Source organism: Capricornis sumatraensis, chromosome 10 (assembly GCF_032405125.1).
Source record: "Capricornis sumatraensis isolate serow.1 chromosome 10, serow.2, whole genome shotgun sequence".
Classification (NCBI taxonomy): Eukaryota; Metazoa; Chordata; class Mammalia; order Artiodactyla; family Bovidae; genus Capricornis; species Capricornis sumatraensis.
Window position 1 is genome coordinate 60879069 of NC_091078.1, and position 25685 is coordinate 60904753.

The 25685-nt window shown below is 43.2% G+C and overlaps 1 protein-coding gene across 6 annotated transcripts in view; it reads left to right on the plus strand.

Annotated features, from left to right (window-relative positions):
* SNRK (SNF related kinase) overlaps positions 1-25039 on the plus strand; it is a 68524-nt gene extending 43485 nt beyond the window's left edge. For all 6 annotated transcript variants that reach the window (XM_068981820.1, XM_068981823.1, XM_068981821.1 and 3 more), the window contains 4 exons: positions 11092-11233; positions 14775-14987; positions 17723-17857; positions 21303-25039. In XM_068981820.1, coding sequence (XP_068837921.1) covers positions 11092-11233; positions 14775-14987; positions 17723-17857; positions 21303-22527 — 1715 coding nt within the window. In that variant the 3' untranslated portion in view covers positions 22528-25039. The remainder of the gene's footprint in view (positions 1-11091; positions 11234-14774; positions 14988-17722; positions 17858-21302) is intronic.
* Positions 25040-25685: the final 646 nt, after the last annotated feature.

The window sequence follows — 25685 nt, forward strand, 5'->3', positions numbered from 1 at the left end:
TTGATCCCTGGCCCACCAGGGAAGTCCCTGTGTGTAGAGTTTTTGATGGTGGCCATTCTGACTAGTGTGAGGTGATACTTCTCTGTAGTTTGTGTTGACATTTCTATAGTAATTAGTGATGTTGGGCATTGTTTCATGTGCCTCTTGGCCATCTGTGTGTCTTCTTTGGAGGAATGTCTGTTTACCACTTCTGCCCATTTTTGATTGGGTTCTTTATTGTTTTAAAAATTTTTTTTGCTATTGAGCTGCATGAACTGTTTGTATATTTTGGAGATAAATTGTTGCTTCATTTGCAAACATTTTCTCCCATTCTGAGGGTTGTCTTTTCATCTAGTTTATAGTTTCCTTTGCTGTGCCCAAGAGTTTAATTAGGTCCCATTTGTTGATTTTTATTTTTATTTTCATTATTCTAGGTGGTGGGTCAGAAAGGGTCTTGCTGTGATTTATGTCGGAAACTATTCTGCCTATATTTTCCTCTAAGAGTTTTATAGTGTCTGGTTTTACATTTATGTCTTTTACCCATTTTGAGTTTATTTTTGTGTATGGTGTGTGGGAGTGTTCTGATTTCATTTTTTTACATGTAGCTGTCCACTTTTCTCCATTGTATGTTTTTGCCTCCCTTGTCTTAGGTTAATTGACCATAGGTTTATTTCTGGACTTTCTGTCCTGTATCATTGATCTGTATTTCTGTTTTTCCATCAATACCATACTGACTTGATTACTGTAGCTTTTATAGTACAGTCTGAAATTGGGGAGCTGGATTCCTCTAGCTCTGTTTTTTCTTTCTAAAGATTCCTTTGGCTATTTGGGGTCTTTTGTGTTTCCATATAAATTGTAGAATTTTTTGTTCTAATTCTGTGCAAAGGTGCCATTGATAATTTGATAGGGATTGCACTGACTCTGTAAATTATTTTGGGTAGTATAGTCATTTTCACAATATTGATTTTTTGCATCCAAGAACATGGTATATATATCCATCTGTTTGTATCATCTTTGATTTCTTTCATGAGTGTTTTATAGTTTTCTGAGTATAGGTCTTTTGCCTCCTTAGGTAAGTTTATTCTTAGGTATTTTATTCTTTTTGTTGTGATGGTAAATGGGATTGTCTCCTTAATTTCTCTTTCTGTTCTTTCATTGTTAGTGTGTAGAAATGCAAGAGATTTCTGCGCGTTAATTTTGTTTCCTGCAACTTTACCAGATTCGCCGTTTAGCTCTAGTAGTTTTCTGGCATTTTCTTTAGAATTTTCAATGTATAGTGTCATTTCATCTGCAGTGACAGTTTTACCTTTTCTTATTTGGATTCCTTTTATTGCTTTTTATTTTCTGATAGCTGTGGCTAGGACTTCCAAAACTGTGTTGAGTAATAGTGGTGAGAGTGGACATCCTTGTCTTGCTCCTGATTTTAGAGGAAATGCTTTCGTTTTTCACCACTGAGAACATTTACTCTGGATTTGCTGTCTATGGGCTTTATTATGTTGAGGTAGATTCCCTCTCTGCCTTTTTTCTGGAGAGTTTCTGTTTTTTTTTTAAAATCATAAATAGGTATTGAATTTTGTCAAAAGTTTTTTTTGCATCTATTGAGATCATCTAATTTTTATTGTTTAATTTGTTAATATGGTGTATCACATTGATTGATTTGCATATATCGAAGAATCTTTGCTTCCCTGGGATAAATCCCACTTGATTGTGCTGTATGATTCTTTTATTGTACTGTTAGATTTTTGTTGAGGATTTTTTTGTCCATGTTCATCAAGAATATTGGTCTGTAATTTCCTTTTTTTGTGATATCTGTGTCTGTTTTGATATTACAGGATGGTGGCTTTGTAGAATGAGTTTGGAAGTGTTCCTCCCTCTGCAATTTTTGGAAAGAGTTTGAGAAAGATGGGTGTTAGCTCTTCTGTAAATGTTTGATAGAGTTCGCCTGTGAAACCATTTGGTCGTGGACTTTTGTATGTTGGAAAACTTTTGATTATAGTTTCAAATTCATTGCTTGTGATTGACCTGTTTATATTTTCTAGTTCTTCCCAGTTCAGTATTAGAAAGTTGTACCTTTCTGAGAATTTGTCCATTTCTTCAAGGTTGTCCATTTTATTGGCATATAGTTGCTTGTGGTAGTCTCATGACTGTATTTCTGCCATGTCAGTTCTAATTTCTCCTTTTTCATTTCTAATTTTATTGGTTTGAGTCCTTTCCTTTTTTTTTTTTTTTTTGGTGATTCTGGCTAAAGGTTTATCAGTTTTAAATTCTGAGAGAGATGGGAATACCAGATCATCTGACCTGCCTCTTGAGAAATCTATATGCAGGTCAGGAAGCAACAGTTAGAACTGGACATGGAACAACAGACTGGTTCCAAATAGGTAAAGGAGTACGTCAAGGCTGTATATTGTCACCCTGCTTATTTAAGTTCTATGTGGAGTACATCATGAGAAACGCTGGACTGGAAGAAACACAAGCTGGAATCAAGATTGCCGGGAGAAATATCAGTAACCTCAGATATGCAGATGACACCACCCTTATGGCAGAAAGTGAAGAGGAACTAAAAAAGCCTCTTGTTGAAAGTGAAAGAGGAGAGTGAAAAAGTTGGCTTAAAGTTCAACAATCAGAAAACGAAGATCATGGCATCTGGTCCCATCACTTCATGGGAAATAGATGGGGAAACAGTGGAAACAGTGTCAGACTTTATTTTTTGGGGCTCTAAAATCACTGCAGATGGTGACTGCAGCCATGAAATTAAGACGCTTACTCCTTGGAAGGAAAGTTATGACCAACCTAGATAGCATATTCAAAAGCAGAAACATTACTTTGTCAACAAAGGTCCGTCTAGTCAAGGCTATGGTTTTTCCTGTGGTCATGTATGGATGTGAGAGTTCAACTATGAAGAAGGCTGAGCACTGAAGAATTGATGCTTTTGAACTGTGGTGTTGGAGAAGACTCTTGAGAGTCCCTTGGACTGCAAGGAGATCAACCAGTCCATTCTGAAGGAGATGAGCCCTGGGATTTCTTTGGAAGGAATGATGCTAAAGCTGAAACTCCAGTACTTTGGCCACGTCATGCGAAGAGTTGACTCATTGGAAAAGACTCTGATGCTGGGAGGGATTGGGGGCAGGAGGAAAAGGGGACGACAGAGGATGAGATGGCTGGATGGCATCACCGACTCGATGGACATGAGTCTGAGTGAACTCCGGGAGTTGGTGATGGACAGGGAGGCCTGGCGTGCTGCGATTCATGGGGTCGCAAAGAGTCGGATATGACTGAGCGACTGAACTGAACTGAACTTATGATCTCAAAGAACCAACTTTTAGTTTTACTGATATTTGCTATTGTTTTCTTTATTTCTGTTTCATTTTTTCTACTCTGATCTTTATGATTTCTTTCCTTTGCTAGCTGGGTTTTGTTTTTCTTTCTCTGGTTGCTTTAGGTGTCAGATCAGATTGTTTATTTGAGGTTTCTCTTGTCTCTCGAGTTGCTGTGAACGTCCTCTTTCTGCTTTTGCAGTGTCACGTCGGTTCTGGGTCATCATTTGGGTCATGTTTTCATTGTCATTTGCTTGTATTTTTAATTTTTTTTTAATTCCTGCAGTGATCTCTGGTTATTCAGCAGCACACTGTTTAGCTCCATATGTTTTTGGTTTTTACGGGGTTTTTTTTTTTTTTTTTTCTGTTTTCTAATCTCATAGCATTGTCTTCAGAAAAGATGCTTGATGTGATTTCAATTGTCTTAAATTTTTCAAGGCTTGATTTGTGATTCAAGATATGACCTGTTCTGGAGGATGTTCCGTGTGCACTTGAGCAGGAAGTGTATTCTGCCCTTTCAAGTGGAATGTCCTATAAATATCAATTAAATCTGTCTGGTCTATTATGTCATTTAAGGTTGTGTTTCCTTATCTTCTGTCTGCATTATCTGTCCATTGGTGTAAGTGGGGTGTTGAAATCCCCCTCCACTATTATTGTGAAGTCTATTTTATCTAAGGGCATTACTACTCCAGCTTTGTTTTGATTCCCATTCGCATGAAACGTCTTTTTCTGTCCCCTCATTTTCAGTCTGTATACGTCTCTGGTTCTGAAGTAAGTCTCTTGTAGATGTACACATATATGGGTATTGTTTTTGTATCCATTCAGCCAGTCTGTGTTTTTTGATTGGAGCATTTAATCCATTTATAGTCAAGGTAATTATCGGTATGTATGTGCCTGTTACCATTTTAAAAATGGTTCTGGCTTGTTTTCGTGGGTTTTTTCTTCTCTTCTGTTTCTGCCTGGATCAGTTCCTTTAGCATTTGTTGTAAAGCTGGTTTGGTGGCACTGAAGTCTCTTAGCTTTTGCTTGTCTGTAAAGCTTTTGATTTCTCTCTGCCACTCTCTCTGGCTTGCATAATTTCTGCTGAAAATCAGCTGATAACCTTATGGGGATTTTTTTGTATGTCATTTGTTGCTTTTCCCTTTCTGTGTTTAATACTTTTTCTTTGAATTTAATTTTTGTTAGTTTGAATTAGTTTAATTTTTGTTAGTTTGTTAGTTGTGTCATCTTGGTGTGTGTCTCGTTGGGTTTACCCTGCATGGCAGAAGTCCCTAGCCCTGGGGCTTGCCTGCAGCCTGTTAGTAACCCACATGCATGTGCTGAGCTTCATCTGCGCCCCCATTGCTCACATGACCGCCGGGACCACCTCCTCCCCCACAGTCCGTGGAAAAATTAACCTTCAGTGAAACTGGGCCTGGTGCCAAAAGGGCTCGAAACCCCTGCTTGCATGGGACTCTGTGCTTTGTGAACTTGGGTGGCTGTCTCTTTTCTCATGTTAGGGAAGGTTTCATCTGTGACCTTTTCAAATATTTTCTCAGACTATTTCTCTTCCTCGGGGGCCCCTGCCATTTGAATGGTGGTTCATTTAATGTTGTCCCAGAGGTCTCTGAGGCTGTCCTTTTTAGGACAGTCTTATTTTTTATGAATTCTGCTCCTCAGCAGTTATTTCGACATTCTGTCTTCCAGCTCACTTACTGTTCTGCTTCAGTTATTCTGCTGTTGATTTCTTTTAATGTGTTTTTCATTTTTGTTATTGTGTTGTTTATCACTGTTTATTTGTTCTTTTGTTCTTGTAGGTCCTTGTTACACATTTCTTATATTTTCTCCATCTGTGTCTCCATTCTGTTTCTGAAATTTTGGATCATTGCTGCTATCATTTCTGTTAATTCTTTCCGGGTAGCTTGCCTGTCTCCTCTTCCTTTATTTGGTCTTATAGGCGTTTATGTTGCTCTTTCACCGGCGACACATTTTCTTGTCTTCTCACTGTTTTGATGGGCGAAGCTGTGTTCCTGTCTTAGTGTTGTTTGGGTTGAGGCACTCGGCACTGGAGTTGGCAGGCGGTTGGGTAGAGCCAGGTTGGGCTGTGGAGGCAGGGCCTTGCTGAGGGTGGGGCCTAGGCTCAGGACCCTAGTGCAGGGGAATAGGTCCTTGTGGGGGAGGTGCAGGGGACAGAGCTTAGGGTCTATGTAGCTGGCAGGGAGAGGTTTGGCCCAGGACCCCAGCAGCCTTGGCAGAACCCAAGCAGGTGTGGAAAATGCTGGCTGGCTCCCCTCTAATTCCCTAGCCCCCTGAAGGTCTTCCCCCATCCTTGCTGATCTTACAGTGAGTGGACACCCTGAACGTGGGAAGCCTGCCCCTCCCCCAGCTGCCCCTTAGGGCCTCCCGCCCATCTCACCTCTACTTTCCCTCCCACTCTCCCTGCCTCCCATTATCCCCAGGATCCGCAAGGCTAGAGAGGGCCTTGGAGGACCCAGCAGGCCCTCTGGGGCCTGAGTGGGCAGCAGAAGCACTGGCCTCGTCCCCTTCTGGTCCTCCAGCCCCCTGAGATCCCTCTTCTTTCCTGATGTCCTCACCATGAGTGAGCCCCTTCAAGCCTGGGAACCTGTCCCCTGCCTCAGCCGTCCCTCAGTGTTGCTGGTCCCACCACCTCCGTTTCTCCTCCCCCCCCAACCCCCTGGACTCCACCTGGTCATGAAGGGGTTCCTCCTGTCCACTTAGGTGTCCAGGTCCTGCATCAGTGCCTGTAGTGCCCTGGTTGTGAGGAGACACAAACTCTGCGTCCTCCTACGTGCCTCCTTGACTCCGCCTCAATGTTTATGCACTTTTATTGTGAGCAGTTTAAAACCGCCTCCTCCTTTGGGGAGGACACAGCCAAGTATACATTGTAAACAAAAATGTGAGTTTCCATCCTTGCGTAGTGAACATCAGTGGAAGGGTTACTTTACAGTTAATTTCTAGATTATGACCATTGTGCACCATGAAGGACACGTGCATTGAAGGGAGAATAATTGTAATTACCACTTGTTCACAGTGGCTTGAAAGTTGGGGCAGGTGACCAGAAATAGCAGGTTCATGTTGTACAAATCTGGTTTAAGTTAAACATCAGCTGTATAATTTTCTTTAAAAATTGTAATAAGGTATTCCTAGAGCTGAGGTGATAAATTCTTCTCACTGAGTATTTTAGAAACAGGTGCAAGTAGCCACCATTTCTGATTGTTGGCTCTGAGTGGAGATGGCCCTTTGGGTTCCAGAATGAAGATAAAGAAATGTGGGTCAGCGAGTGGGGTGGAATCCTAAGCTGCCTGCTGTCCTGGGGTAGTAAAATAATTCATGCACCCAACAAGCAATGCCAGGTGGCCTCCTGGGGACACTGCAGAGCCAAAGTTTTGGACTGAGGGATCCTCAGATCCCTTTCATTCTCATTTTTATAATGGTTTAATTTTAGTAGATTTCCCCATCTCCTTCAATAATTTCTACTGGGAAAATTAATAAAATTTATTGTACATATAGAAAAATCACAGTGTGTGTAACTTCTGGGTTTCTGCATTTATTGCCCTTTTTGTTCAGCTTGGACCAAGGAAAAGATTTTATTAACAAGTTTTAATTCCCATGGAACCTACATAATTTTGAGTGTCTAACCTTAAGTAAAAACCGCAGTTGAATGTTAACAGACGTGGTGCCCAAGGCCGCGTGCCTCGTTGCTTGCTGTCTCCTGAGCTTTGCGTGGTCTAGAAAGCTTCTAGGAGTGGTGCTGTGCTGCTTGAACGTTGATATTATCATGTCTGCACTTTTAGGTTTTGGATTAAATGAATGACTTCTGACGTCCTTCTTAAATGGAGTCATTCTTCTTTCATCTGAAAGAAACATCATTTTCCATCTCAGTAATGGCTTCATTTTTTTATTTAGTGGCAAGAAGTAGTGGGTTATTTGTTATTATAGGAGTTAGTGTAATGCTGGAGTTTTGAAGGTCCTGATTATCAGCTGGTCCAGCTTTAAAGCTAGTACAGGCGCCTGTGCAGGAGATTCGGCAGATGATTACTCAGCCTTTCCTGAAATACTTAGAGTGGTAAGAAACTTACTGACTTTTCCAGTCTTCCCATGGCAGCATCTGCTATTGAAGTCAGGTGAGCCCTCCCGGTTGCTTATACCTTCAATCCCAGTTCTTTCCTCTGAAGTAATACATAACCGGCCTTTCTCCTCATTGACATCCCAGCCCAGGAACGTTTTTCTCCTCATGAGCTGTAATTTTCTTGTCTGTTACATGATTTGGTTACCTCACCAGGATTGAGGTTTAAGAACAACCTGGACAATTGTGACCTTAGGCAAAACCCTTTTCATGTTTCAGAGTATTAATATCTTAGTTTTATCTCTGGTGTATAATGTAATGGGAAAAATGGCAGTGTGTCTCCATAGATTTGGGAATCCTGATAGGTACTTTAAATTTCTATTCTTGTCACTAAGAAATGATTGAACATTTATTGACTGTTCGCTGTGTGCCTGACACTTGGATCTTAAGTGAATATAAAAACAGAGTAAGACAGATAACCTTCTCTGCCTGATTGGGGCTTAACTTCTCTTCCCTAGATCTTTTTACTTTGAGTTATAAATGGCTTTTTAAAATTTCTATTTTCTTTAAAATTTTTTTATATTTATTGGAATAAAGTTGATTGACCATGTTGTGCTAGTGATTTAGTTATACATATCAATTCTTTTTTCAGATTCCTTTCCTATATAGGTTATTACAGAGTATTGAGTAGAATTCCTTGTGCTGTATAATAGATCCTTATTGATTATCTCTTATATGTGTGTGTGTGTATTTGTGTGTATACATTAAGCCCAATCTCCTAATTTTTCCCTTATAAAGTGATATTATATGAAGCTTATCTTTGTCTGTCTGACTTATTTACTGTGATGATGTCCAGGTCTATTCAAGTCACTGCAAGTGGCATTATTTCTTTTTTATGACTAAGTAATAGTCAATTGTAACATATATGCACCGCATCTTCTTTATTGATCTAGCAGTGGATATTTAGGTTGTTTCTGTCTCTTGGCTATTGTAAATAGTTTGCAAAAACAAACAAAAAAAACATGGGATTGCATGTATCTTTTAAAAGTACGGTTTTCTCCAGATTTATGCCCAGGAGTGGGATTGCTGGAACATTTGGTGTCTCTGTTTTTAGTTTTTCAAAGAACCTCAGTACTATTCTCCATAGTGACTGTTATCAGTTTACATTCCCCTAACAATGTAGGAAGGCTCCCTTTTCTTCACACCCTCTCCAACATTTATTGTTTGTAGACTTTCTGATGATGGCCATTCTGACTGATGTGAGGTGATACTTTTAATGAGTTTTGATTTGCATTTCTCTAATAATTAGTGATGTTGAGCATCTTTTCATGTGTTTTTTGGACATCTGTGTGTCTTCTTGAGAGAAATCTGTTTAGATCTTCTGTCCATTTTTTATTGCTTTTGTTTTTTTTAATATATTGAATTGCATGAGCTGTTTGTATATTTTGGAAGTTAATCTTTGTTGGTCAGATCATTTGCAGATGTTTTCTCCCATGCTGTGGATTGTCTTTTTTTTTTTTATGGTTTCCTTTAAGTTTAATTAGATCCCACCCCCCTTTTTTTTTTCATTACTCTAGGAGGTGGATCCAAAAAGATTTTCCTGCAATTTATGCCAAAGAGTGTTCTTATATTTTCTTCTAAGACTTTTATAGTATTCAGTCTTACATTAAGATCTTTTATCCATTTTGAGTGTATTTTTGTGTATGGCGTTAGAGAGTGTTCTGATTTCATTCTTTAGGCATAGCTGTCCAGTTTTCCCAGCACCGCTAATTGAAGAGACTGTCTTTCCCCCATTATGTGTTCTTGCCTTCTTTGCCATAGATTAATTGACTTAGGTACATGGGTTTATTTCTGGACTTTCAATCCTGCTGATCTGTAAGCCTGTCTTTGTGCCAGGTACCATATGGTTTTGATTATTGTGTTTTTATAGTATTGTCTGAAGTCAGAAAGCTCGATTCCTCCAGCTCTGTTTTTCTTTCTCATGACTGCTGTGGTTTTTCGGGATCCTTTGTGTTTCCACATAAATTTTAAGATTTTTTTGTTCTAGATCTGAAAAAATGCCATAGGTAATTCTGTAGGGATTGCATTCAGTCATTGGATAGTATAGTCATTTTGACAATATTGTTCTTCTAATCCAAGAACATGGCATATGTTTCCATCTGCTTGTGTCATCTTTGATTTCTTTCATCGTTTTATAGTTTTCAGATTGTAGATCTTTTGTTTCCTTATGTAGGTTTATTCCTAGGTGTTACTCTTTTTGATGCAATGGTGAATGAGATTGTTGCCTTAATTTCTCTTTCTGATCTTCTGTTAGTGTATAGAAATTCAGGAGGTGTCTGTGTATTCGTTTTGTGTCCTGCAGGTTTGCTGAGTTCATTGATGAGCTCTAGTAGTATTCTCGCAGCATATTTAGGATTCTCTGTGTGTGATACCGTCTCAGCTGCAAGCAGTGACAGTTTAACCTTGTTTCCAGCTTGTATCCTCTTTCTTTTTCTTCTCTGATTCTTCCGGCTAGGTCTTCCAAACCTGTGCTGAATAAAAGCGGCAAGAGTAGACATCCTTGTCTTGGTCTCGATCTTAGAGGAAATGCTTTCAGCTTTTCACTGTTGAGAATGATGTTATCTGTGTGTTTGTCATACATGGCCTTTGTTATGTTGAGGTAGGTTCCCTCTGTGCCCACTCTCTGGAGAGTTTTTATCATAAATGAGTGTTGGATTTTGTCAGGAGCTTTTCCTTGCATCTATTGAGATGATCATCTGGTTTTTATTCTTCAGTTTGTTAATGTGGTATATTACACAGATTGATTTGTGAATATTGAAAAATCCTTGCATCCCTGGGATAAATCCTACTTGATCATTGTTGAATTCAGTTTGCTAGTATTTCGTTGAGAATTTTTGTATCTGTGTTTATCAGTGATACTGGCCCATAATTTTCTTTTCTGTGATATCTTTTTCTGGTTTTGGTATCAAGGTGATCTTGGCCTCTTAGAATGAGTTTGGGAGTTTTCCTTTCTCAGGAATATTTTGAAATATTTTCTGAAGGATAGATGTTAACGCTTCTCTAAATGCTTGCTATAATTCACCTGTGAAGCCATCTGTTCCTGGACCTGTGTTTGGGAGCTTTTGGTTTTTTTAAATCACAGTTTCAATTTCATTATTTGTTGTTGGTCTGTACCTTGCTTCTGTTTTTTCCTGGTTCAGTCTTGGAAGATGGTACCTTTCTAAGGATTTGTCCAGTTTGTTTAGGCTGTGTCTTTTATTGGCAGACACCTGCTTATAGTAGTCTTTGTGATCCTTTGTATTTTATGGTGTCTGTTATAACTTTTCCTTTTTCATTTCTAATTTTATTGATTTGAGCCTTTTTCATTTTTTCCTTTTCTGGGTAAAGGTTCATCAATTTTCTTTATCTTTTCAAAGAACCAGGTTTTCGTTTTATTGATCTTTGCTATTTTCTTCATCCCTGTTTCATTTATTTCTGACCTGATCTTTATGATTTCTTTCCTTCTACATTCTTCGTTTGTTTTCTGAAGTAAGATTGTCTTGCTCTGAACTTCCTCCTTTGAACTGCTGTTGCTGTGTCCCGTAGGTTTTGGATCGTTGTTTTCATTTTCACTTGTTTCTAGGTATTTTGCCTGTTCAAAATAAAATAAACCTGACAGTCTCCTTTTATTCCTCTGATTGTTTTTAGTTTTCTTATTGATGTAATATCTAACAGCGTGTCTCTGATTTGCAGATATATGGAGTTTGGGAGTGATCCTTTTCATGTTGGTATGTGGGCAGCCACCCTTTCAAGAGGCCAATGACAGCGAGACATTGACCATGATTATGGATTGCAAATACACGGTGCCCGCCCACGTGTCCAAAGAGTGTAAAGAGTAAGTAAGACTGATAAAAAGTACATGCGTATCTTCGTTCATTTCGACTTTTGAACTCAGTGTTTCTACTCTTGGTAAGGGTGTTTTGGGAGTTAACCCAGAATATGATCTGAAATTTAACGTTGGAGAACATAATGTATTAGTCTGTGTTTCAAATAAGCTAGTTTTCAAGAAACCCATTATATGCCTCCTCAGCCTCCAGGAGTGGTGGGTTACTTTCACTTGAAGAATTGCAGTAAGAACTACTTTCTGTTTTTGCTCCTGGAATTATTTAAAGCTCCAGAGAAGAGTTAGGGGATTTGCTTTCCTGAAATAGACTATCAACACGCCATTTTTGGGTTTACAGAGCGTGTCTCATAATTTTATTCATGTGCCCCTCCCCGCAGTTGACTAAGAGCTCTGTTTGGTTCATGTGACTATAGGATGGGTACATGCAAGCTGATTATTTGGAATTTAAAGTACTATATATAGCACTGTGATGTATATAGTGATTAATTCATAATGAAATAAAAGAACAGTTGGAAGTTCAGTATTTCGTTGATTTTAAGGTTTTAATTTCTCCCATCATTTGATATGAAGGAAATCTGATAGTCTGAGGAATCTTCTCTACAAGTGGATCCCTATCTTAGGCCATAGTTAAGAACTTAGGGATTCAAATACTAGTTTCTCAGTTTACTAATGATGTGAGAATGGTGGAACGTACCTTACAGGGTTATTGTGGAAATGAAATGAATTAATGTATATAAAGCTGTAGCTCAGTCTTAGCACGTAAGTAGCACTCAGAATGAATATTGGTGGTGATTGTCATCGTCATCATCCTTATGCCCTGACTGTTACTGTTCTTCACCCCAGGAAGCAGGCTGCCGTCTGTGGGTGTACGGTGTGTGTGTGTGTTAGATGTTTGTATTTAAGGAGTGTCTTCATAGCCCCTTCTGAAAATAAACAGAGTAAGTTATTTTTATGTTGACATATATCATTCAGAAGAACGGATAAAATGTATATGTGATAAAGTGAGCACCTTTGTTACCCAGTAGCCAGCTCAAGAAAAGAAACAGTTCCAATATTCTAGAAGCCACTTCTTGGCATCTCTTTCTCAGAGGGATTATCTTTAATTAATTGTAGGACCATTCAGTTTCTCCTTTTTCCTGTGTCAGTTTTGCTAAGTTTTGTTTTTTAAGGAACTTATCCATTTTATCTAAATTATTAAACTTCTTGGCCTCAAGTATTTGTAACATCCTCTCATTATATTTTTAAAGCCTATAGACTAGTGGGTTTGCTGTCCTTTTTTTCCTTCTAGTATTGACTTTTTTGCCTTCTTCTATTTTTGCTTTCTCTGTTTCTGTCTTGATCAGGCCTGCCTGAGGTTTGTTCATTTTAATGTTGCTAAGAGCTGTCTTGTGTTTTCCTTGATTTACTGTTGTATTTTTTTTGCTCGTTTGTTTTATGCTACTGATGTCCTTTTGTCTCTTATTTCCTGCTACCTACTTAATGGGTTAGTTCTTTTTTCCATTTTCTTATGTTTAATATTCCATAAATTTTTCTTTTCTAATGTAGTAGTTAAGCACCATTTTACCTGCATCCCACTAGTTTTGATTTATAGTCCTTTTGTTATTCAGTTCTGATTGTTGTCTAGTTTCCATGTGTTTTATCTAACCCATTACTTTTAGAAGGGTATTTTAAATTTCCAAATGTGTAAGAGTTTTACTAATCAGCTTTTTGTTATTCATTTCTAACTTGACTGCATTGTGATCCAAGGCTATAGTCTGTATGGTACTAATTTTTATTAAATTGGTAAGGCTTGCTTTTGGATTAGCATGGAGTCAATTTTTGTAAATAATCCTTTTATTCTGGAAAAGAGTGTACACTTTATAATTGTTGGGGTCAGACTTCTTTATAAATCCTTAAGACTAAGCTTGTTAATTATGCTGTTCAAAATTATTTAAATCCTTTCCTAGTTATGTCACTGCTTAATCTACCAGTTGATGAGATACTCTTCCACTGTGTAGAAAGGTATTGTAGGCAAATACAAATATTTATAACCCCCATTAATACAACATGGTCAGCTTATGTTTTTGTACTTGGCAGTCTGTCAGTTTTTGATTTTGGTGTTTTGGGGGGAATATTATTAAATCCAGACAAGTTGAAAACTGTTGTGTCTTCCTGGTGAGTTGAACCTTTGTGTCACTGTCCGTCTCTGATGATGCTTTGGGCCTTAGAGTCAGTCTGTGTCATCTAGTTGTAGCTGATCACACCAGCCCTCTTTTGGTTAGCAGCCATGTGCTATATAGTTTTCTGTTCTGTAAATCTTTTATTGTCTTGTTTTTAGGTAAATATTTTTTTAGCAACTAGGAGCTAGAATTTCGATTAATACCATCTAACCATTTGAACATTCTGTCTTTTAATTGGAGAGTTCATTTGATTTATTATTATTGTACTCACTGATAGGTGTAGATGTATTCAAAGTCTGCATTCTTAATTTGCCATCCAGTCTTTAATTTCTTGCAGTGGAACTTTGGTTCCATTGCCTTTTTTTTTTTTTTTTTTTTGATTGGGAGGTCAGGTTTCTTGTAACTTCTTTTAAGTTATAGTCCCTACACAAAGAATTTGTATTTGCTTTCCTCCTAGTTACCCAGGGGCATTTCCACCCTGAAACCTCTTAAAAGTAACCTTTTCACTGTGTGTACCACACAGATTTAGTGTCATTAATTTGGACCACAAACCTGTGTGAGGACCAGCTTGTACCTAGAAGTTCTTAGAAGAAACTTCCCTGTCCCTCCTCCACAGCAGTGTCGAGGCAGGCAGGTTTCCATCTTGACATCTTAGCAGGAGATGTGTTTCTCACTTCTCATTCCTCCTCACCCTGAAGCTGGGTCCCAGTTCTTTGCTAGGTTCTAGTTGTACTTCTCACCTTCAGGAGGCTCTGCACAGTCATTACATTCTGCGTATATTCTGTTTTGAGTTACTCAGTGCATAAGCAGGAGAAACCAGAACAAGGTCAGCTTTGTCATCTGCTCCTAGGAGTCTTACTTTTCCTCTGTTTTTACCTGCTGAGTAGTTCGTCCATCTCTCCATCCTTCTATCTTTTCCTCCCTTCCTTCATCCTTCCTTCCTTCTTGCCAACACAGCGCCCTTAAACAGAACGTATGTCTAAAGGTACATGACACTTGGGTCGCTTTGATCAGGATGGCCGTTCATTCTTCTGGAGCCAAGTTAGCTCAGCGCTCTGCTCTGTGTGCTGCTGGTTGTTGTGTGGGGTTCTGGCACCACTGCCCAGGTAACTCGGGCAGATGTTGAGCCTCGTGTTAATTCTAGATGATAGGAAGCTGCATTTGTGTGTTTGGCTTGTCACTCTGTCTGGTGGTTACGATTTTTTATTCTGTGAATCTGATGGCACCAAATTTCCTTCATTCCCATCAGCCCTGGTGAACCTAATGAAATCGATGGTATAAGTTTAGGAAACAACTTTGAAAAATATAGTAGCTCACCATTACTCATCCCTGCCAGGACTTTGCTTTAACAATGGACTTACCTTCCTTTCCAGCCTGATCACACGAATGCTTCAGAGAGATCCCAAGAGGAGGGCCTCTTTAGAAGAGATTGAAAACCATCCTTGGCTTCAGGGAGTGGACCCTTCCCCGGCCACGAAGTACAACATCCCGCTCGTGTCGTATAAAAACCTGTCGGAAGAGGAGCACAACAGCATCATCCAGCGCATGGTGCTTGGGGACATAGCGGACCGCGACGCCATCGTCGAGTACGTCGGCGTTTGCCCGCCCAGGGCCGAGGGCTGGGGCTCCCGGGCTGGGCCCTTTTTTGAAAAATAAGATTGTCTTAAAGTTTTGTTACTTTGCTAATTTTTGGCTGTCCTGGGTCTTCGTTGCTGCGTGGCTTTTCTCTGGCTGCGGAAAGCCAGGGCTGCTCTCTAGATGAGGTGCATGGGCTTCGCAGAGTGGCGGCTTCTCTTGTTGTGAGCGCGGGCTCCAGGACTGCAGCGCTCAGAGGTCGCTGGCTGAGCCTGGTTCCCGGGCTGAGAGCACAGGCCCAGGAGCGGTGCTGCATGCCTTGCTCCGAGGCACGTGGGGCTTCTGGGTCAGGAAGGAGCGTGGTTCTCACGCGTCGGCAGGCAGATTCTTTACCTCTGAGCCGCCAGGGAAGTCTGTGGCTCGCTCTCACGTGTCCGGGCCTGGGGACGTGGTATAATGGCTGGAGTTCCCAGTGGGCAGGGCTTACGTCACTCACCTCTGGAGCTCCTGGCCCTGCGCCTGGCTCATAGGTTTTGTTGTCTTTTGCTTTTATTTTTGTGCTAGTGAATGAGCAGACCATCGCTAGTGGCGTCAGTGGGTCCTGTGGCCGCTCTCCTTTCTCACAGAGGCAAATTGGGGTAGACTGTTTTGTATTCTGGTGGCTCCACTGTCCATTGCTGGGTCCTCCTAACTCCCAGGTCTCCCTCTGGTCCCCACAGGGAAGCAGGGGCAGCACCCCAAGTTCTTGAAATCAGGAGTTGGCCTGTCTGTAGTCACACATTTTCATAAGTAAGGGTGTAGGGGCCCACAGCCAAGCCCGTCTGTGTGCACGTTACCAGAGTCATCGTGAGAAGGACCATACAACGTAACAAAACTTGGAAGATTTTACTGTCTGGCTTTTCAGAGCCTTTGCTATAGTAACCTGGAGCCCATGAGATGCACACGTTATATTTTTTAAAAACCAAAGCCAGTTTTTTATAACCTATAAAGTTTGAAATCAAGGATAATATAAAGATACAATTGCTTTAACAATGATTCATTTCTCTAAGAGGTCCTGTCTAAAAATATGAAGTGTTTTACCAAGTCAAAAGTCATTTAACTTATTGGGTGAGACAGTTGAGGATGATAGAACGAGGATATACTCTGTGGGGCTCCCCTCGAGGGGGCCACTCTGCCCTGGCTGAGTGTCCTGACCCGGGTGTCTGATCGCTGGGAAGAGGTGGCTGCAGGCTGGACGTACCACTGCAGTGGGGCGGGCTGCCCGGCTCAGCTCCCCAGGTCTGGTCCATGAGAAGGGTGGTGTCTTTATAAAGGACATGCATCTCTAGGGTATACTGGAGAGAAGAATTTATAAGAATAAACTCCGGCTCATAGTTTTGGTTTAAGTACAAATATCTGCAGGTTTCTGAGTGTGTTTCGAGTTTTCACAGATTGACCTGCAGCTACTGAAATGACCTAAACAAATGGAGAAGAGCAGGACACTTGCTCTTTTTGCCAAGGATACTCACCATAGGAATGTGTAGAGAATGATTTTCACTTTTGAGTGGATAAGAGGCTATTTGCATCTCCTTGAATTGGCTTGAGTCTTAAATAAATACATGCAGTGGAGTCCTGTAGAACTGTTTAATTTAGGTAAATTCAATTATAAATCCAAAAAGAGGGACAGTTTGAAGCCTCAGGTCTTCCCAGCTGTTCTCAGGCTAGTCTTGCCTGCTGCCCACATTATGAACAGCTCCTCACTGCAGGGTGCTTCCTGAATTCAAAGACACATCTGTCAGTCCCCTTAAGACAAGCCCACAGCTTTATGTGGTGCCCCGTTGAGGAAACTCTCTGAGAAGCCATTCTGGCCCAGATCTCCGCTCGATGTCTGGCGTCAGCACCTCTCGCCGTGGCCCTGGCTGCCCCCAGGGCTGTGGCCCCGCCGTCTGTTTCATGAGGAGCAGCCGCTGTAGTGTGTCCTTCCCGAGTGTTCCTTGTGTAAGTTCACTGGCTACATACACAGGGTCCCGAAGAGCAGCATTGTGTTTCCGGGCCTTGTGGGTCCTCGGTCGCGCACCCCTCCAGGGTCTGTCCATGGCAGGCTGGCTGCGGGGGGCGAGGGCGCTGGCTGCCAGTGGGCATGTGCCCAGCAGTGCCGGCCACACTGAGGACTCAGAGAGCACTACTTTTGAGGTGGATGTACACATTTTATTTTATTCATAAATTTTATTCAAAGAAGAGGCTAATAACATGCTGTCAATAGATTAGTAATGCATTAGGGTCTGGAAATACCAGTAAATACATAGTGTAAAAGGAAAAGTTTTTTCTAATTTTTCTGATTGATACCCATGTTTGAGTGCACATTCATATAACTCATTTCATAATTCTGTTGGAAGCAAGTAAGCCACTTTAATGAAAATAAACAGCGCACATTAAAGTTTTAGATAATGGGTACATTCTTGGGAACTTCATTATATTTTCTTAAGCATCTAAACCTGACAACCAGCTCAGTTGCCATTAGTGTTTTGGGTTTTTCCTACTAACTGAACATTTTTATGCAGTTGTTTCTTAGAATTTTAAGAATGATCTACTACCAGGTTTTGTTTTTTTTCTCTCCTTTTTGTGGGGTTACCCCCCCCCCATAATTTTAAAGAATTCCAGGTCATTGGATTCCATTTGCTTTTACTTAAAAAGCAAAAACTCAGTTGTGTTGTGCAAAATCAGACCTGCTAATGTGGCTTCTCTTCTCTCTCCCTTCCTTCCTCAGGGCCCTGGAAACCAACAGGTACAACCACATCACAGCCACTTATTTCTTGCTTGCTGAAAGGATCCTGAGGGAAAAGCAAGAGAAAGAAATACAAACCAGATCTGCAAGCCCTAGCAATATCAAGGCCCAGTTTAGGTGAGAAAAAAATCTTCACTGATTTTAGTAAGTTACCGTTTTGAAATAGCCACCTTTTCCTCAACGTTTCCTAACTCTGTGGGGCGAGAGGATGGAGAGCGGTGACAGCCTGGCTGAGAGGCCCCGTGTGGGCTCTCCTCGGGAGGGAGGGGCCGGGGTCCTTGGTCCCCCGGCCACCCTCCTCTCCTGGGCTCCTTGGGGACATGGGCTGTAGCTGCTGGCCTGGCTGCAGAAGCGGCCTCAAGCTAGGGTGTCTGTCACTATTTCTGTTAAACTCTTCCAGATCTGGCATGTAGAGGTGTGTCATTTTCTTTGAAGTTTTATTACGGGAACAAGGCTGGGTTTTCCCTCAGTATCTGGAATAATTTTAGCAAACCTCCAGGGCCTGTCTGTGGCATGATGTTATCTCAGGATTGCAGGAATGTGACAGGTCAGCTAGTTGATGTATTAGCTGCCTCACCTTGGGAGATCACCTAACCTCTGATGCGGCTTCCTCATCTGTGAAATGGGTGGGGTAACGCTCTTTACTCCTTGGGGGTGTCGTTGGGATAAGCGAATTACTCTCTGTGCGAGGTGGTCTGAACCGGGCTCCGTGTGTCCGCTGTCGCCGTTGTGGGCGTCCCCGCCGCGCCATCTTCGGCAGAGCAGTGGCCGCGCGCATCTCCGCTGTTTCCCTTCCCTTCCTTCCCCAGCTTTCTCCTGCTCCTCCTCTCCCGCTACCTTCCTAGTCTTCTTTTTCTTCTGCCATATTAGCTTTCCATTTAATATCAAAACTTGGGAAGGGTTACAAAAGGGTTACTTTTGTCATCATTATGAAAATTTATTTAGAATTTATCTTTGTTCAGATAAAATAATGGAATTATAGTGGAATTAATAGTGATTCAAAAACAGAAGGATGCTCTTGATTCTTAGTAATTCTCTACTTGTACACCTAACTATATATGAACATATGTGTGTGACTATGTAATAATAAATTACTGTTTTAAAGAAGAGTACCATTGGATTTTAAATTACTTGCAGTCAGCTTGCAACGGGTAGGTTGTTGCTTGGGGTGGCGCGACAGAGAAGAGACGAGGAAACATTCCTGGGTGACTGAAGACTAAATATTTGAAAGTTTAGTTTAACTGGAAGATGAATTCGGTAGCTTCATTTATATCCCGGATGTTTTCTTGCATAATGAAAACCAGGCACTCTGTCTGGTGTCAGCTTGGGAAAGGACTGGGCACCAGGGAAGGTGGGGACCCTTGCACATGGGACAAGCCAGGAGAAGGTCAGTGAGTGGTTAGGGTCAACCTAGCCCTGACCCCAGCCCTCCTATGTAAAGAGCAGAGTCACCTCAGGCCTGGCTGCCTGGCCTGGAGCCACCCCAGTGTTTGGGAGAAGGGAACATTTGGAATTGAACTATTTTATTTTCAATGGGACAGATCAGAACGCCATCTAAAGTGGATCAGACAGGTAAATGAATTAAATTGGCTTTACCTTATCATAGAAATTACACAGCCAACAGTAGCTATAAAAAAGTATCAGCACCTTCCTTGCAGACTTCTTTTACCCCCCTGGGGATTACGGAGTGGAGATGCTGTGGGGGCCTGTCCTCCTCCTGGGTCCCTGGCCCATTGGCATGTGGTAGATGTCTGCTGACTTGCCTTGTCTTCATTGTCAAAATCCCGGACCCTAACTCAGTTCCATTGCTGGGTGCGCCTTGGGGTCAGGTTGACCTGGATGCAGAAACATGGCCTGAGACAGGAGGCTGGTGTTAAGCAGCTGAGTTAGCTGTGGGTCCCTGGGTCCAGCCAGGGAAAGCCTGCCAGGAGGGTCCAGGCTGGAAACACGGGCCCTCTGTCTGCACAAGAGCCATGAGAGGTCCTCCAGGAGCTGACCCTGTCCGTGTGAACTATGCCATCAGTGCAGCTCGTTTACGATTCTTGTTAGCAAGCTTTCTTGTCTCTTGTTAAGATAAGCTGTGATTTTCTCACAGTGTCATGTTTATTTAGTCTAGCACAGCATTGGACCCAGATATGTTCTTAGTAGATGTGAGCTATTTAACCATCGGATAACTCATGTAAATAAGAACCATTGGCTCAGAAGTGGTGGTGGAGTGGCCGGTACAGCTGCAGGGCTTTCCCTCTTGTTTCTGGGTGGGTTCTGTTGTGGGGGGAGGAGAGAATCCCCTCCAGTCTTTGCCCCGCCCCCCTCGAGTGGCCTGGCTGTGGCGCTGGGGGGTCTGACGTGCCTCCCACCACAGGCCTACCCCAGTGTTTGCCAGGGTGACAGTTTGAGTGGTTGCTCTTTGAGGAATATATCCTGAAAGGAATGTTGGGTGCCATTTCCCAGGGCCCAAGGCTCACCTGGAGTTGGCACAGTTGTGTCGTGAGGACAGAGGACTTGTCCAGAGACGCTGCTTGACTTCAAAAACATTGAACACTCAGCTTCTGTAAACTACCGAGCCGTGAGCAGCAAACAGGCCCCCTCCATCCTTGAGAGAGAGGAGGAAGCTCTGAGTTGGGGAAGAGAGGTCGGCAGGAACTCCTGTGGGTTTTTTAAAGCTGCAGATTGGACTGGGTTTTATGTTGGGATAACACGGTTGGTGGGACGTGCAAGCGTCTGTCTGGCTGTGGCTGTCAGTGTCTCCGGTGCCTCCTGCTCTCCTGGGCAGAGAGGGCAGTGGAGAGTTCCAGGTGTTTATTCAAAAGAGGCTGGAGACCTCACTTTCAAAAGCTGTCCTTGGGCTACCAAGCAGTGTTGTTACTACTTGGGTGACTCTGGATTGGGAGTAAAATCAAAGTTCAAATAACAGTAGATTTTGCTGTGCAGAACTCCTGTGTGGTCATTAAAATATATATATATATAGATAGAGAAGGAGAAGACAGACAGAGAAGGAGCCTATGGGGCACATAATTTAACTGGTGAAGGGATTTATATGTGCCAGTATCCACTGACTTTTCTCATCAGTAGTTTAAATCTGTTAAACTTTTTATTTTTTTACACACCAACTTTTCACACCACCCTGTAAAATCTGGAGGACTAGAAATTGCAGGTGAATTTATTAGCAGTAATATACCTACAAAGATGGTGATCTAAGACCAGAAGGAGCCAAACCTGTGTTCAGGTTTGACTCTGGCGATAACTCCCTTGTATTTCTAAAAAGGCTTGTGGTATAGACCGTATATATAGAAGAGGCGTTTGCGCCCTTTCTGACAGCTGTGCTGAAGCTTTCATTCGGTCACTAAGCCAGAAGCCGAGCCCCGTGTGAGTACATGTACCCTCTAGTGTCTTTCTGATGCTTTCAGGGTGCTGAGTGGGTTTGCAGGGCTGCTGTTTCTTTTTGTGGCTTTCGTTTTCTTTATGTCTGTGGCTTTCCTCCCAGTGTTTTATATATAAGGTCCTTGCGTCAAGTCTACTTGTTATTACATAGCTTTTCCTTTTTTTTCAACCTGTTACATAGGCAGTCCTGGCCAACCAAAATCGACGTGCCCCAGGACCTTGAGGATGACCTCACGGCCACTCCTTTGTCCCACGCGACTGTCCCTCAGTCTCCTGCCCGGGCTGCCGACAGCGTCCTCAACGGGCACAGGGGCAAAGGCCTGTGTGACTCGGCCAAGAAGGAGGACCTCCCCGAGCTGGCCGGGCCCGCGCTGTCCTCGGGGCCACCGGCCGGCCTGAAGCCGGCGGCCAGTGGGCGGAAGTGCCTGTTCCGGGTGGAGGAGGATGAGGAGGAGGACGAAGAGGACAAGAAGCCCATGTCCCTCTCGACCCAGGTGGTGCTGCGCCGCAAGCCGTCCGTGACCAACCGGCTGACGTCCCGCAAGAGCGCGCCGGTGCTCAACCAGATCTTCGAGGAGGGGGAGTCGGACGACGAGTTCGACATGGACGAGAACCTGCCGCCCAAGCTGAGCCGCCTCAAGATGAACATCGCCTCCCCGGGCACGGTGCACAAGCGCTACCACCGCCGGAAAAGTCAGGGCCGCGGCTCCAGCTGCAGCAGCTCGGAGACCAGTGACGACGACTCGGAGAGCCGCCGGCGGCTGGACAAGGACAGCGGCTTCACGTACTCCTGGCACCGCCGGGACAGCAGCGAGGGGCCCCCGGGCAGCGAGGGCGACGGTGGCGGCCAGAGCAAGCCGAGCCGCGGTGGCGGGGGCGCGGACAAAGCCAGCCCCAGCGAGCACAGCGCCGGCGGCGGCGGGCCTGCGGGCGGCTCGGGCGGCGCCCCGGGTGGCACGTCGGGCAGTGCGCGCCGCTGCGCCGGGCCCGGCTCGTCCACGTCCACGCAGCTGGCCGCGCGCGGCGCCGGGGAGCTGGTGGAGAGCCTCAAACTCATGGGCCTCTGCCTCGGCTCGCAGCTGCACGGCAGCGCCAAGTACATTCTTGACCCGCAGAGTGGCCTGTCCTTCTCCAGCGTGAAGGTGCAGGAGAAGTCCGCCTGGAAGATGTGCATCGGCTCCGCCGGTGGCGCGGCGCCCGCCCCGGCCGGGGGCGGCATGAAGTTCTTCTCCGACCACGTGGTGGACACCACCGCGGAGCTGGACCGGATAAAGAGCAGGAACCTGAAAAACAACGTGCTCCAGCTACCTCTGTGCGAAAAGACCATCTCTGTGAACATCCAGCGGAACCCCAAGGAGGGGCTGCTGTGCGCCTCCAGCCAGGCCAGCTGCTGCCATGTCATCTGAGCTCGGCGCGCCTCCTGCTCAGAGCGGCCAAGACCGGCTCACTCCACTGGTCCCCTTTCGGTTTCCTCTCTCAAAGCGGGCAGTTATTTATTACTTTCTCGTTTGTGCGCCTGACGACGTGACAAATGCATGGTCTTTGTGCATGCTGCTAGACACTGCTTTTCTTTTCCAGCCGAAAAGTCGCGTGTCATTTTTACATTTATAATCTTAATGTGGATGATCAGGACTAAATTAAAATGTATATTTGGAACCTAATATCTATGGAGCACTTAGAAATTTGATGTTCTGCACTTGAGAAAATGCTTTTCCTTGTGAAAAATCTAAATTCCCGCCCTGACCTTCAGTGACATGGAAACTCCGTGCTCTGAGGCATACTCTGGTGTCTGAGACAGAACCAAAGCAATAACCTTGTGATGCCGATAGGCCTGGAGCCCGCGAGCGTGGGGTGCCCAGCCTCCAGGGCACCTGTGCAGAGCAGAGTGCAGCAAGCGTCTGCACCGAAAACCATAAAACCATGATTTCAGCATAACCCACACCTGTTTGTCTTAAGCTATAGTGTGAAAAGTTTGGGCTCTTAAAATTTAACTGAAAAAGATGTTCTTGTTTTGTACTAGGTGAGAAAGTACATAGATTTATAAGGCAGCTTCCTCCGTAGTGGTCAGTCACAAGCAGACAATCTCATTTTGTAATGTGATAAAGTGAACTGAAGATGTCTTAACTCGACTTCTAGAGTGTGCGTCTAACAGAACAAAAGGATGCTTGGTGTAAATTCTCTTGCGGAGGGCGTACCCCAGGCTTCCTGGACAACCATGTAGGTAGAAGGAACGCTGGGCCCTAAGTAACATGGAAGCAAAGGTGTTGGCAAAGTCAAAACCCCATTAAAAAAAAATCGGGTATTTGATTTTTAGGACTTTGATAATTAGGTTGTCTGTTGGTAACTTCCATTCTTTTATGTCCTTTAGCTCACCTATGGGAATTGGCTGATTAGAAAGATTAAAAAGGTTAAATACACAGCCAACAAAAATGCACAAAGCCTGCTTTGTTTTTTGTTTTTGTTTTTTGCTGGAAGTGTTTTTTACCTTACCTTCCTGCCAAAACAATAATCAAAGAACTCTTGCTTTAAAACTACTCCTGTACAAGACTACTCTTGACCAGATAATCATCTTCTGTGGCTTTGATCTTGTAGGACACAGTCTCATTTTGGGAAGGGGCCAGATGCTACTTTTTCTTGCTGTGCCCAGAGGGTCTTAAAAGCAATGCTTAGTGACATTGGTTATAGCATGTGGCCGGTCCCTCTGGCTTTCTCACGCTCCCCAGCGTCCCGTCCTATCTGAGTGACGGCCGTCTGGTCTGTAGTGGGCAGAGCAGCGAAGGACCACATTCCAATGGTCACGGTTTCTCCGCGTGTACACCGACTCTGCTACTTTAGGATTCATGTATTTTACTCAGAACTCTGAATCTCACAGTATGCTTACTAACCTAAGTAAAGATGATACTCAAAATACCTATTTTACTTTCTAGACCTAGACTAGATAACGTTTTAAGCTACAGCTCTCGTTCATTGTGATATTTATAATTGAAAGCTATGAGAATAGATGTGTGGGTGAAGCCATAGAACATATTTGCTTGAAATTTATTGAGCAGGGATCTTACAAAGGGCCAGAAATAAGATGTGTGGTTCACATAGCTAGTGAGCGTAACATCTGTATTAAATGTCGGAGAGAAGTTTATAAAGGGCATTGGCAATAAACTCTTTGTTGCAGCTGTTTTCCAAGTAATGTAAATACTTTTTCCTGTGATTATGTATAGCCTTGGAATGGCACCTTTTAACTAACCCATATGTGTTTGGTTTTCGATCGTTTTTTATATTCAGATGTATATATGGTGCTCACTTTTAGGATCAGCAGTGTTGACCATTTATGCTGCATAGCTGTATCATAGCCTTATTAGTCGTGTGTGGTTGGTTGGCCCTCTGGGTAGACAGATGGCAGTCTGAGTGGCGTCTTACTCCTTGTCCATCAGTGAATGACTGTGCCTGTGTTGTATGTCATAGTATGTCGTCACATAAAAGGGAGGGAGCAAATAACCATTATGTTAAGATAATATTGGACCAAACGACTTACTTGCTCTAAAGTTTCTTGTACCCCTTAACCTGTCTTCAGAAGTTGCAGAGTTACAGTAGTGTGTAAATTAAATATTGTGGAAAAACAATTAGTCTTGTATTTTTCTGTATGTGTGTGTGTGTATATATATATATACATTATATATATATATAAAAAATTATGTACTTCTGGCAATTCTATCTGTATTTAAAGTTGTGACAATCTTGACACCGATTTTAAGAATAGCTGTGAGACTGAATCAAATTAAAGCTGTCCCTTCCAAGTTAGAATCGATGTGTGTTAAGAGGGTACAGAATTGTCAGCTGATTTTGGCTGGTTGCTTCCACTGCTGGTTGGTTTTCCGCATTGTATAAACATTGACAGGTATGTGATACATGGGAAAAAAAAAAGTCCAGACAATAAAGTGGCATATTGGTGTTCAGCAATATAAACTGTCCCACGTTCTGTTTCTTCTCATGAGCGCAGCCATGTGTAGCCCTGGCCTGGGTTAGACCGACGCTCTACGTGCTGTGTGCGCACCGGCTTTGCCAGATGTGCCTGGAAAAAATGCAGTTGCGCCTGTTTTCACTTTAAACTCGTGACCACAAGTCTCAGGTGGGTGTCAGGACCGTCTGCTATTAAACTGTATTTCCCCAATTATCTGCCTTCCTCACTCAGCCAGTCACCATCCTCCTGATAAGTAAACCAAAGCAATTTCAGTGCCCCACGCCCCCGTCTCTCTTCTGCCTTGCCGGGTATTCGTGCGCCCTGTTCTGTCCACCTGGCCTGCCCTTCTGGTGTGATTCCGAGGCAGCCCCGCCTCTTGCCCGTGCAGACGGCACAGGCGTCCGGGAGACAGGCCTGAGCACCTTGCCATTCTTCTTCGCCTTGCATCATCAATCTTTGCTTTTCCATTGGCTCGTTCCTAACGGCACACAAAACAAACACGATTTTATCCCCCTCCTCTAAGTGTTTCTGTTCTCCCTCTAGCTGTTGTCCTTTTCTCCCTCCATTTCTTCTCTCTGAGCCCTTCCAGCCAGGCAGCGCTGCTCTCAC